The following is an 11,406-nucleotide window of genomic DNA, read 5'->3' as shown; positions in this document are numbered from 1 at the left end:
ACCGTCCCCGTGCATGCAGATGGGAGGCCGGGGTACCAAGCAAGATGATCGCCCGACTAAATACCATATGTGGGCAGCTGAACCGTATGACGGAAGCTGAACCTTATGGTCCTGTCCCCGATGATGATCAGCTTCGAGTGTCCTACGCCGGTTGGATACAGTGTAGAGACATTGTCGAGCCGTATATACCGGATCGAGCATTACGTCGGGTCGGATATACTCAACTTATCCCAGCTGAGCGTATTAGACCTGATAAAGCAGTACGACCATGGAAGTCTTTATCGTACAGGCTCACGCATTCCTCTGTCATAGTTGAGGATACCTGGCGGAGATTTCCATCGGCTCAGGGCATTGATCGGAGGAGATGCCGGCCAGTTGGATACGATCCCACTGCTTGTGATACTGCTTACATGGACTGATACATGCAATATTCGCATCCTTATCTCCTTCATGAGCCACAGGATGGACCGGTCCAGTATGCTCGCTCCAACAGCGAATTTGTAAGTTTATTATTATTTAATATTAGTTTACATGTGTTTATTTTTTAATATTTATTTATTTGCAATGGGTTAGCTGGTTGTGGCGTATCACCCAACGAGCGGCTACCAACCGATCTGAAGAGGAGGCTCCACTCATTAGGATGGAGATGGATGAGTTTATGGACGTGTGGCGTCGGACGAACTAAATTATTTTATCAGAACTTATTACGTTTTAACACTTTTGAGATTATATGTACTCTTTTATGTTTATTAATTTATTTTAATGTTTATGTTGTTATATTTTATTTGTTAAAGGGTAATCCGAGTTAAAATGCCGTAATTTTTATTTTTAAAAGGTTAATTCGAATTAAATCAACAACCATTTTTTTCGGGGAGGTAATCACGCAAGCCTGAGGTAATCACACCCCACCACAGGATGAGGCATGATTACCTCATATACGGAGAGAGGAAATTTTCCCTCTTTTCCCACCTCAAAACCATAAAGAGTATTTTCGTCTTTTGACGGGGCTAGAAGTGGGAAATTGAGCCTATGTTTAAACACACCCATTTTAATCGGTGCTTTGTTGCTTCTCACCATCAAGTGTTGATGCGATTGTCATCTTCAACCTTCACCTGGGAGATGAGATGTTTTTGAAAAGCATAACACCCGCTTCCTCTCCTCTTACACGCTACTTCTTCCTCAATCTCCTTAACAGAGTCACCACTCTCTCCCAATTAACCCAAATCCATTCTCACCTCCTCCTCCATGGTCTCCACTCCGACATTGCTCTTGCCACCAAGCTCATCCATAAGCTCTTCCATTTCAATTCCACCCGCCACGCTCATGCCCTCTTTTTGTCCATACCAAAACCTGATCTTTTCCTCTTCAACGCACTCATTAAGGGATTCTCTGACAATGCCTTGCCTCTTTCCGCCATTTCGCTTTTTACCCATTTGAGAACATACACTGATCTTTATCCTGATAACTTCACCTATTCTTTTGTCATATCTGCCTCCACGAGTTTTGGTGTGGCAAGGATTGGGCTAATCTTGCACGGGAAGGCTATCGTTGATGGGTTTGGTTCTGATTTGTATGTTGGTTCTTCTCTCGTTGATATGTACTTTAAACTTTGTTCTGCACGCCCGGCGCTAAAGGTGTTTGATAGATTGCCTAGCAGAGATGCGGTCTTGTGTAACACATTGATTTCTGGGTTAGTGAGGACGTGTTGTTTTGAGGATGCCATTAAAGTTTTCAAGGATATGGTTGCAAATGTTGGGTCACTTTTTGATTCAACTACAGTTATAGCAATATTGCCAGCTGTTGCAGAATTGCAGGAGTTGAGATTTGGAATGGAGATTCAATGCTTGGTTGTAAAGCTAGGCTTTCATTCTCATATTTCTGTAGTTACAAGTTTGATTTCATTGTATTCGAAATGTGGTGATGTTGAGACAGCCAAGCTATTATTTAGGGATATTGGCACAAAAGATTTGGTATCTTATAATGCCATGATTTCAGGGCATACTTGCAATGGCGAGACAGAGTCTTCAGTGAGATTGTTCAAAGAATTGGTTGCTTCTGGAGTGAAGGTTTACTCGAGTTCTATTGTGGGATTGATTCCTGTGTATTTCCCTTTTGGTCATTTAGACCTTACTAACTGCATTCATGGTTTTTGTGTGAGAACCGGTACTGTTTCACATTCTTCTGTTTCAACTGCATTGATCACAGTATATATTAAATTAAATGAAATGGAATCTGCACAGCAACTGTTTCATGAATCTTCGGAGAAAACTTTAGCTTCTTGGAATGCCATGATATCAGGTTACACCCAAAATGGCTTAACAGAAAAAGCAATTTCTCTTTTCCAGGAGATGCAGATGTCTAATGTCAGTCCAAATCCTGTCACAGTTACAAGTATCCTTTCAGCTTGTGCTCAACTTGGAGCCCTGAGTCTAGGAAAATGGGTACATGGTCTAGTTAAGGATAAGAGTTTTGAGCATAATATATATGTTTCAACTGCTTTAATTGACATGTATGCTAAGTGTGGGAGCATTCTAGAAGCTCGGCAATTATTCGATTTGATGCCTGAGAAGAATGTGGTAACTTGGAATGCCATGATTTCTGGATATGGTCTACATGGACATGGGCATAAAGCTCTAGAACTCTTCTATGAGATGCTGAATTCCAATATTACACCAACTAAAGCCTCCTTTCTTTCTGTATTATATGCTTGTAGTCATGCGGGTTTAGTAAGGGAAGCAAATGAAATTTTCCATTGCATGGTCCATGACTATGAATATGAACCTTTAGCTGAGCATTATGCATGCATGGTTGACATCCTTGGTAGAGCTGGAAAGTTGCAGGACGCTTTGCAATTTATAAAGGGAATGCCAGTTGAGCCTGGTCCTCCTGTCTGGGGTGCATTTCTTGGTGCTTGTATGATTCACAAGGACACTAAACTAGCCCATGTTGCTTCTGAACGACTAGCAGAGTTAGACCCACAAAATATGGGTTACTATGTCCTGATGTCAAATATATATTCTGCTGAGAGGAACTATCCACAAGCTGCGCTGGTGAGAAAAACAGCTAAGCAAAGAAAACTGGTAAAGACTCCGGGCTGTACCTTAATTGAGGTTGGCCAAGTCCCACATGTATTCATCTCGGGTGACAGGTCCCATCCACAATCAATAGCCATCTATGCTGAGCTAGAGAAATTAACTGGAAAGATGAAGGAAGCAGGATATCAAGCAGATACCAACACTGCTTTACATGATGTGGAGGAGGAAGAAAAAGAACTAATAGTGAAAGTTCACAGTGAGAAGTTAGCCATTGCGTATGGCCTTATTTCTACTGAACCTGGAACTGAAATTCGGATCATAAAAAATCTCCGTGTCTGTTTAGACTGTCATACTGCAACCAAGTACATATCTAAGATCACTGAGAGAGTTATTGTGGTAAGGGATGCCAATAGATTCCATCATTTCAAGGATGGCTTCTGTTCTTGTGGAGATTATTGGTGACAAACTTATCTCCCAAACTGTTCAAGGTTTGTGAATGTGGAATAACCATCCTCTCAGTTTCTGGTAATTACGCAGCAATGATAAAAACATGCCATGCTGTAGTGCTTTTACGATGTACATAATCTTATTCCTGGTATTTGATTGAACAGTAATGCTCGAGAATATTCCTGATTGCTTGATTGATGTTACTTTAAATGCAGATCCAACTGTCTAGAGATGAGAAAGTCCCAAGCTCCTTAACACCAAAAACAAGTTTATATCTGTTTCAGGACGCAAGATATTTACCAGGTAACATTAATTCCTTAATATTGAAGAAAAGTTGTGGATCCTTTTCGTACGAGAATATCCTAGCCAAAGGCACTTTCAAAGATATTTACTTAATCTAGAAATTTCTCTGTAGGTATCATATTCATATTACTGAAACACAGAAATATGTCCATGTAGAAGCATAGTGCATTGTTTCCATGCATGCTAGTCATTATCCTTATTATGCTCTATTTACGATTTCATGTGGAAAATTCAATATCAATGTCATGACTATTTTCCCCCCATTTTCTCCCAAAGTTGATTACTTTCCCTTCTGCTTATCATTCTGGTAATTATGATTAAAATACCAAAAGTTTAGGTTTTGAACTTTCATTTTATATTGGATTTTTTCTTCTTTTTGAAAAAAAAAAAAGAATTCATGGACTCTGATAAGATAAGAACTAACAAAGAATATAATCAGTCATTTCTTTTAATATATCCTTGCACAATTTTATATACCTCACGGTGAATATGCATGTGATCTCCTATAAAAAACACAAAGATTTCCTCTTTATATCAATTTCTATTTGATGCGAAACAATATGATGAGTAGATATGAAAGCTTCAAAACATGCATGAAACCTTACTTATTTGGCTTTTCATAATGTAAACATGTTAACAATATTTTCTCTTTGATTTTTCTTTTCTTTTCTGCAAATTCCTTTACGGGTATTGGCAAGTGCAAAACTGAGAATTGCAACAATTCTCAAGGCAGTTGATGTGAACAAATATCATTTATAACAATATCTTTCACTTCAATTACAAAACTTCATTCATTACAAATTGCTACACAAAAAATTTCACTCTAGCTTTATTCCTTGCGCATCTCCTTTTTGTTGTTACTACCCCATTTCTGATATTCTGATATGCTTGTAAAAGCAGGAATGTACATATACTTTCCATAGATGAATCAAAGAAGAGGAATACAAACTTCCTAACAGTTAATTCCACATTGCTTGGTGTCAGGCCCCTTGGTTTTCATGACAAATGGGTCAATTCGAACCCACAGCAACGAAAAGATCGATGCCAATAGTACAGACCAGATAACAACAATTGTCGGAGTCCTGTTTTGCCGTCCCATTAGACCTTTCAGGAATGGGTAAAGATGGATGATCACCCAGAAGGAGAAGAAGAGCTTCCCAAATAGAGGCCCCCATGCTTGGGACCCATTGTTTATAGCATCTGAGACTCCAGCAACAACTCCCACAAGGTTGATGATTAAGATGGTAGTTGGAGGTATGAGAAGTGTTGTCCATTTGAAGGCATACAGTTCCCCAAAATCATCATCATCCGTTGCTTTTGATGTGACTGTGAAATTTGTATCTATACCAGCTAAAACCTTCAGAAGACCTTGTACAACAGCAAAGAGATGAGCTGATATACCACCAATGACCCAGAATTGCTCATTTCTCCACCATTCTTCAATGCTCACTCCACTCCACCTCAGTTCAAGAATGCCCGTTGCAAAAATTGACATGAACAAAGCAATAAAAAATAGACTTGCAAAGGTGCTTATCTACATTGCAGACAAATCAGAAACAGGTTAGCTATTATCTTAAATGTCAAACATTTTGTTTTCATGTTAGCATGGAACTGGAAAAGAAAGATACTAAGATTTTGCATCTTTAACGTGTTGTTGCATGGATAAACTGTTAATTTGGCTCTTCAATTTGACTCGTGGGATCAATTTTTCTGAAATGAACTTTGGGTGCTTCAAGTTGGCATTTTTTTGTCAAATTAGACCAAAATGACACTTGTCAGCACAATAAATTGAAGTGTAGAAAAACCACGAATTATATTTTGACACTTGTCGCTTTGGACTAATTTGACAAAAAATGCTAAGTTGTGGACTAAATTTATAACTAAAGTTCATTTTAAGACAAGTTGATCATTCGAGACAAGTTGAAGGGCCAAATTAACACTTTCTTCGCTATTGCGCTCGTAGCTTATAAACAAAGATATTAGGGTATACAACAACAACAACAACAAAGCCTTAGTCCCGAAATGATATTAGGGTATAAAGAAGATAAAATTTATTTAAATCCCTATGCCTTCTAAAACTATGAATATGCTGTTCTATATTTTCTTTTGTGATTACCTCTGGCATGATGAATTTGTCAGTCAGCAAGCAGACAGCAGGAAGAGTACAATAGGCAAGAAGTGGTAAAGAGGTGAAAGGATAGATAGTTGTGTTGACGTATGCAAATCTTTCAAGCCACTTGAGCTTTCCTTCCTTGTAGCCATACAAGCAGGGGCTGTGACGACTGAAGAAGATCTCAACAGAACCAAGAGCCCAACGAAGCACTTGGTTGAGCCGATCTGACAGGTTAATGGGAGCTGAACCCTTAAATGCAGGTCTCTTTGGCATGCAGTAGATGGACCTCCAGCCACGACAATGCATCTTGAAACCTGTTAAGATATCCTCTGTAATTGAACCATAGATCCAGCCCAGCTGCACAGGCAAAAGCATCTTTGTTCAAGATATCCAAATTGCTATCAGGAAAAAAAGCTATGGTGTTTGACTGTTGATGTTACCTCAGTTCCCCAGTCGGTTTTGTCCTCGTAGCCACAACTGATCACATGGATGGCTTCTTTAAGCGAAGCTGCAGGACTTGAGGAAGGAGGGACACCACCTTCTTCCATTAAAGTTGAAGTCACAAATATTGCTGACTGTCCAAATCTCTTCTCAAAGTTCATTTGAGACTGCAGTAGCAGTTTGTCATCATCTACGGCTGTCGACAAAGAACGAAAAGCAAACACATGATGAGAGTGGTGGCATTAAATGATTTATTAACAAGGTATGGATTCTGACTACCTTGATCAAGAGGTACACCTTCGCTCTTTGCAGCCTGCTTAGCAAGCTTCTTCTTGCGTCCTCCGAAACAGGGGCAACAGTCACAGGTGACCATCTTTGGACGCTTGGGACCCTTTGGAGGGTCATACCCATACAATGCTTGCCTCCTGAAAACACATCCTGTCCCCACATAAACTGGACCCTGTATTCCGTCTAGACCTTTCATGTTAATCTGCAGGAACATACATAAAAAAAGAGTCATCAAATGAATTCCTCTTTCGACTTTAGAGAACCGAGAGGTCATACGACAAAATGACATACATCGAAGAAGACTGTGTTTCTGTTTGCATATCGATCATTTCTATCAATACCGTCGAATCTTTGAGGAAATTGTACATAGCAAACTTTCTTTCCCACCTGAGGGTCCATCAAGAAACACATGGCTTCCCTAACAGCCTTGCTATTGTTTATATAGTGATCACAATCGAGATTCAGCATGAAAGGAGCATTGGTAAGTACTGCAGACACGCGAACCTGGAGAAACCACCAAATAAGTTAGAGAAGTATCTTAAAAAGCTGGCATTTAAGATGCTAATTGCTAAGCATATTAAACAACGGTCAGATGTTGTGGAGTTTCTACCAGAGCATTCATGGCACCAGCTTTCTTGTGATGCGCGAAACCAGGCCTTTTCTCACGAGAGACATAAACAAGGCGAGGGAGTTCATTGCCTTCAACATCATGACCTCCATTGTGACCGAGAAACACTTGAATCATACCAGGATGATCCTTAGTGTTATTTCCAGGCCATGGAGTTCCATCTTGCATAATCCAACCTTCTGGAGGTACTTTCTGTGCTTTAGCTACAATTGAATTTACCCTGACTTTGAACTCTTCGTATTCTCTCTGTCCAATACAAACAATATCATTGAATACAGCAAAAACTATAACTTGAGTTTGTAGTTTGCGTAATTTGTTATTTTGCCCGTGTACTTTTAATGTGGAAAAATGTTAGTGACAAACCAACCTTCATAGCTCGACGCTCCTTAACAAATGTAGGCTGAACTTTATCCTTGAGATAATCAATCTTCAAAGTGAAGTACATCTCAGGAGCACGAGGCTCAATTTCAAATTTCTTGCAGAAAGGAACCCATTTTCGAGCGAATTCAGCAGTTTCGGACATGGCTTCAAAGGTGCACATGGAAGCACCATCATCAGAGAGGTAACAGGAGATCTTGTCAACAGGGTAATCCACAGCCAATATAGAGAGAAGTGTATTTGCAGTAACAAGAGGAGGTTCCTTCATCGCATCCACCGTACTCACAAAGAAATCCACCTGAGCTAGCATATTCGGTTCTCCTTCTCTCTCATATCTGCAATTTTCAAATTATTAGTTCTCTGTTTCAAATGTTTTCAGTTCACCAAATCAATCACATTAATGGAATTAAGCAGGTAACCTGAGAGAGAGGCGATCGAGATAGGTTTCACGATCAATGGGGAGCCATTTGGGGAACTGATCAAGAATCCAAGAAATAGCAAACCAAATTTCACAGGTAACAGAAGTAATCCAAAGTCCTATTGCATCATGAACTGGATTCAATAGTCTATAACGAAGGAAGAAGGCTAATATCACTAGACGTGCTACTATCACCATTCTATATGGGTTTATTTTGCTTGTTGCTATTGGCACTTTTCTTGACAATGGCTGCCTTGTCTCATCTAACCTGCATCCATGCATCTAACCTTAGTAACATGTACTTTAATATAGGAAAAGAGCATATTCAGGTCCTTCATCTTTCCAATTTTTCATGATTAAGCCCTTAATTACCATAAAATTCAGTTTAAAAAAACATTATTCCTTTCATATGCATTTGAAATTGTATTTTTAACATTTCGAAAATATATTTTTATATGTTTGATAAAAAATTATAGAAAAACTTTAAAAAACCTCATTTCGAACGGTGAAACATATAAGTTCTAGGCGCAATGAAATGATTAACTTTTTTTTTATTGAGTTTGATATAATTGCGAAAGCTCAGTGTGTCAAATTATAAAATCAATGGCTTAATGAAAAAAAAAATCAAACTTTGTTTACAAGGTCCAAATTTGCCTCCAACATTTTTGGGGAAGTGCATATATACCTCTAACGTAAGAAATGGTAAAGTTTTGTCCTTAATGTTTCCAACTTGGAGCAATTTTGAGCCTAAGTAACAAAACCCATAAAAGGAAACTTTTATCTGGGCTCAAAATGAGGAGGTAGGTGTTACAGGGGTGCCGACACATCTTCAGGAATCACCCCTCCATTTTCATTTGCAGGGTGTTGATTGCACCCACATCATATGAAGGGCTGTTGTCGATGTTTTGGCCTAAGTAGGGTTAAAAAAATTAAAACCTATACCAAAATGATGTTGTTTTGGTCTGAGTAGAAAAAAAAAAAAAAAATTAAACCCAGTCCATATGGGTTGAGTTTTTCTTTTTACACTTCAAGCAGTCAAAGATGTTTCTACTCACTCTTTGGATCCAAAATTGCTCCAGTTTAGAAACATTGGTGGAAAAATTGATTATATTTTACATCAGAATTATATATGGACAAATTTAGACCTTTTTTTCCTTTAATATATATATATATATATATGGCATTAGTTAAGAAACTGACATGGATGCATCAATATCATCATCTGGTTCAGCTCCGAGATTGGACCCTTGATGGATTTTCCACTCATCCATTGATCTTTCTTTCTTCTCATCCCATCTTGCGCTTCCTGTTCATTTCATCCAATTACTCCATCGTATATATATTAATTCATTCTTACAAAAGTACTATTTGATTAGTATACATATATATATAATTGATGTGAAGTAGTAATGAATTGATGTATACCAGGCTCTGAAACTGGATATGGATGCACTCTTTTATGGAGTGATGAAGCTAACATCTGCTCATTATATGCACCCATTGGAATCTCTCCACTCACCTGTTTGTATATAAATTACGTTAACATTACTGCACCATGTCAATCATGTGTCGGCTTAATAATTTAATGTCACGTTGCACTTAACTTTTGAAGCGGGTACAACTTGACATTAAATTATTGATCTGACCAGTATGTTATAATCTCTCAAAAGGAATGAGCTTACAGGTCTTGAGCGTAGTCCGCCAGCAATGACTGGCGGCAAATGAGCGTTGAGGTCGTCATCATCACGTCCTCTACCAAAGGTCATCTTACCATAAAGCATAGACTCAGTGTTATGCTGATGATGTTCAATATTGAATTCATGTTCAATGTCATCAATATCCTCTTCATCTTCATCTCCCTCAACCCTTGGACTACCTTTGAGACGTTTATATCTAGTTTTGCATTGAGGGCAAAGTTGAGTCCCTTCTCTTCTTTCATACTCATAACAAGGTCTACAAACTGGAAAACCACATTCATTGCAAGCAACAAAAAGATCTCCATCCGCTGTTAATCCAATTCCATCTCCACATATATCGCAGTATTGACCGTCTAAGTTCTTCAACGGTTTATGCTGCATTGATCATAACATTTATATATGGTTTAGTTGTTTGATGCAGAAAAAGAAAAGGAAAGATAGTGATGAGATGAACATTGATTAATATATGTACCTCTTCATGACCATGAATGACAACAAGCTCATTGCGATTGTGAGAACCAGCTACAAGTCCAGCGCTGGCTTCCATGGAGACGCAGAGAGTAAGAAAGAAAGCGAGGGAAGAAGAAGAAGAGAGTTAGTGTTTTATGGAAAGGAAAATTGGGAAATTAATTAGGAAAGCTCATATGAGATATGGGTTTTTCACCTAATCAACAGTTGAAGAAGGGTGGTGTTGGTTGCTTCAGTTGGTTGCTCAGTCGCCATTGCTCTCAAGCTAAGCTTCCTCTATTTTTCAACTACCTTAAATTGCTTTTTTTTCTTGAACCTTTTTCCTTTTTTTTCCATTGGTTATGTTGTCAATATTGCCTATTTAAATAAATAAAAAGTGGTTAATTTTTGTATTTTCTTGTTATGTGTTAAAACTTTTGTTTAAATCGCGTTTCATAACGTATGCAACCATCGAAATAATAAGGTATTCTGTAGCTCAAATGTCAATGATAGTTGGTTTGTAATTCTCAGAATGGATTGCTACGAAATATATCCGCAATAATAAGGTATTGTGTAGCTTTATTGTCAAATATGGTTGGTTTGTAATTCTCAGAATGGATTGCTACTAAATATATCCGCAAGAGGAGGGGTTAAGAAGTCTGTGACTAAGCTCCGAATAAGATTATCTAGATGAGGATCAGTGCTCGTGTTTGGAGAAAAAGAAAATTCAATTAAAGTTCAAACGTTGGAAATGAGAATGAAGTTGTGGTTAAACTATTAGATGGAAGAGCTCGTCTCTTAAGAGGGATTCACTTAATTCAAATATGGATTAATCGCAGCAGTCGGCTTAAAATATGAGATGGTTTAGATAAACTACATTATATTCTTACGTGCAACATAGTACGAGTATTCAAAATTGATGATAATAATAATAATTACTTACCTTTGTAGTACTACCTCAAGAATGTTACTTTTATTCTTCAACTAAAAAGAAATGGCTAGATTCTGGTGGAAAGGGCATCCTTGGGGTAGAGGTATTCATTAGTTATCATGAGATCAATTGTGTCTTCCTAAACATAGTGAATAGTAGGGGTTTCGTGATTTTCATCTTTTCAATTTGACTATATTGGGAAGCAAGTATTTCGATTGATTAAACATCTTAATTCTTTGTTTCCATGTGTTCTTAAAACTAAATACTTCAGACTGATAAC

The 11,406-nt window shown here is 38.1% G+C and overlaps 2 protein-coding genes across 4 annotated transcripts; one reads left to right on the top strand and one right to left on the bottom strand.

Moving 5' to 3' along the window:
- The first annotated feature begins 1,026 nt into the window (after nt 1–1,026).
- On the top strand, nt 1,027–3,786 carry LOC136202144 (pentatricopeptide repeat-containing protein At4g30700). Of its 3 annotated transcripts, none has more exons than XR_010674324.1 (2): nt 1,027–3,560; nt 3,698–3,786. XR_010674324.1 is itself a non-coding variant. In XM_065992640.1 (2 exons), the coding sequence occupies exon 1, from the start codon at nt 1,125–1,127 to the stop codon at nt 3,495–3,497; it is 2,373 nt and encodes a 790-aa protein (XP_065848712.1). In that variant the 5' UTR covers nt 1,027–1,124; the 3' UTR covers nt 3,498–3,523; nt 3,698–3,786. The 3 variants fall into 3 exon arrangements, 1 of the variants encoding a protein (XP_065848712.1); XR_010674325.1 differs by having other exon boundaries at nt 1,027–3,611; nt 3,698–3,780; XM_065992640.1 differs by having other exon boundaries at nt 1,027–3,523.
- A 720-nt stretch (nt 3,787–4,506) lies between these two features.
- Nucleotides 4,507–10,379, bottom strand: LOC136202345 (cellulose synthase A catalytic subunit 7 [UDP-forming]). The gene is made up of 12 exons (XM_065992906.1): nt 10,221–10,379; nt 9,734–10,123; nt 9,477–9,570; nt 9,252–9,357; nt 8,053–8,319; nt 7,623–7,968; nt 7,238–7,501; nt 6,919–7,131; nt 6,619–6,829; nt 6,339–6,535; nt 5,902–6,255; nt 4,507–5,319 (listed from the first exon to the last, which is right to left on the bottom strand). The coding sequence occupies exons 1-12, from the start codon at nt 10,293–10,295 to the stop codon at nt 4,738–4,740; spliced, it is 3,099 nt and encodes a 1,032-aa protein (XP_065848978.1). The 5' UTR covers nt 10,296–10,379; the 3' UTR covers nt 4,507–4,737.
- Between the last annotated feature and the right edge of the window lie 1,027 nt (nt 10,380–11,406).

The sequence above is a fragment of the Euphorbia lathyris genome, chromosome 8 (assembly GCF_963576675.1).
Source record: "Euphorbia lathyris chromosome 8, ddEupLath1.1, whole genome shotgun sequence".
NCBI classification, from domain to species: Eukaryota; Viridiplantae; Streptophyta; class Magnoliopsida; order Malpighiales; family Euphorbiaceae; genus Euphorbia; species Euphorbia lathyris.
Note: the sequence above shows the minus strand (reverse complement) of the source record. Positions and strands in the feature narration are given on the sequence as shown.

What these genes read in the sequence shown, in the direction of transcription:
- LOC136202144 (XM_065992640.1), top strand. Translation starts at nt 1,125, where the DNA reads ATGTTTTTGAAAAGCATAACACCCGCTTCCTCTCCTCTTACACGCTAC.
- LOC136202345 (XM_065992906.1), bottom strand. Translation starts at nt 10,295, where the DNA reads ATGGAAGCCAGCGCTGGACTTGTAGCTGGTTCTCACAATCGCAATGAG. An exon ending in AGGAGCGTCGAGCTATGAAG is followed by an intron (nt 7,502 to 7,622) that starts GTTGGTTTGTCA and finishes TGTATTGGACAG; the next exon opens with AGAGAATACGAAGAGTTCAA. An exon ending in GAAACACAGTCTTCTTCGAT is followed by an intron (nt 6,830 to 6,918) that starts GTATGTCATTTT and finishes ATGTTCCTGCAG; the next exon opens with ATTAACATGAAAGGTCTAGA.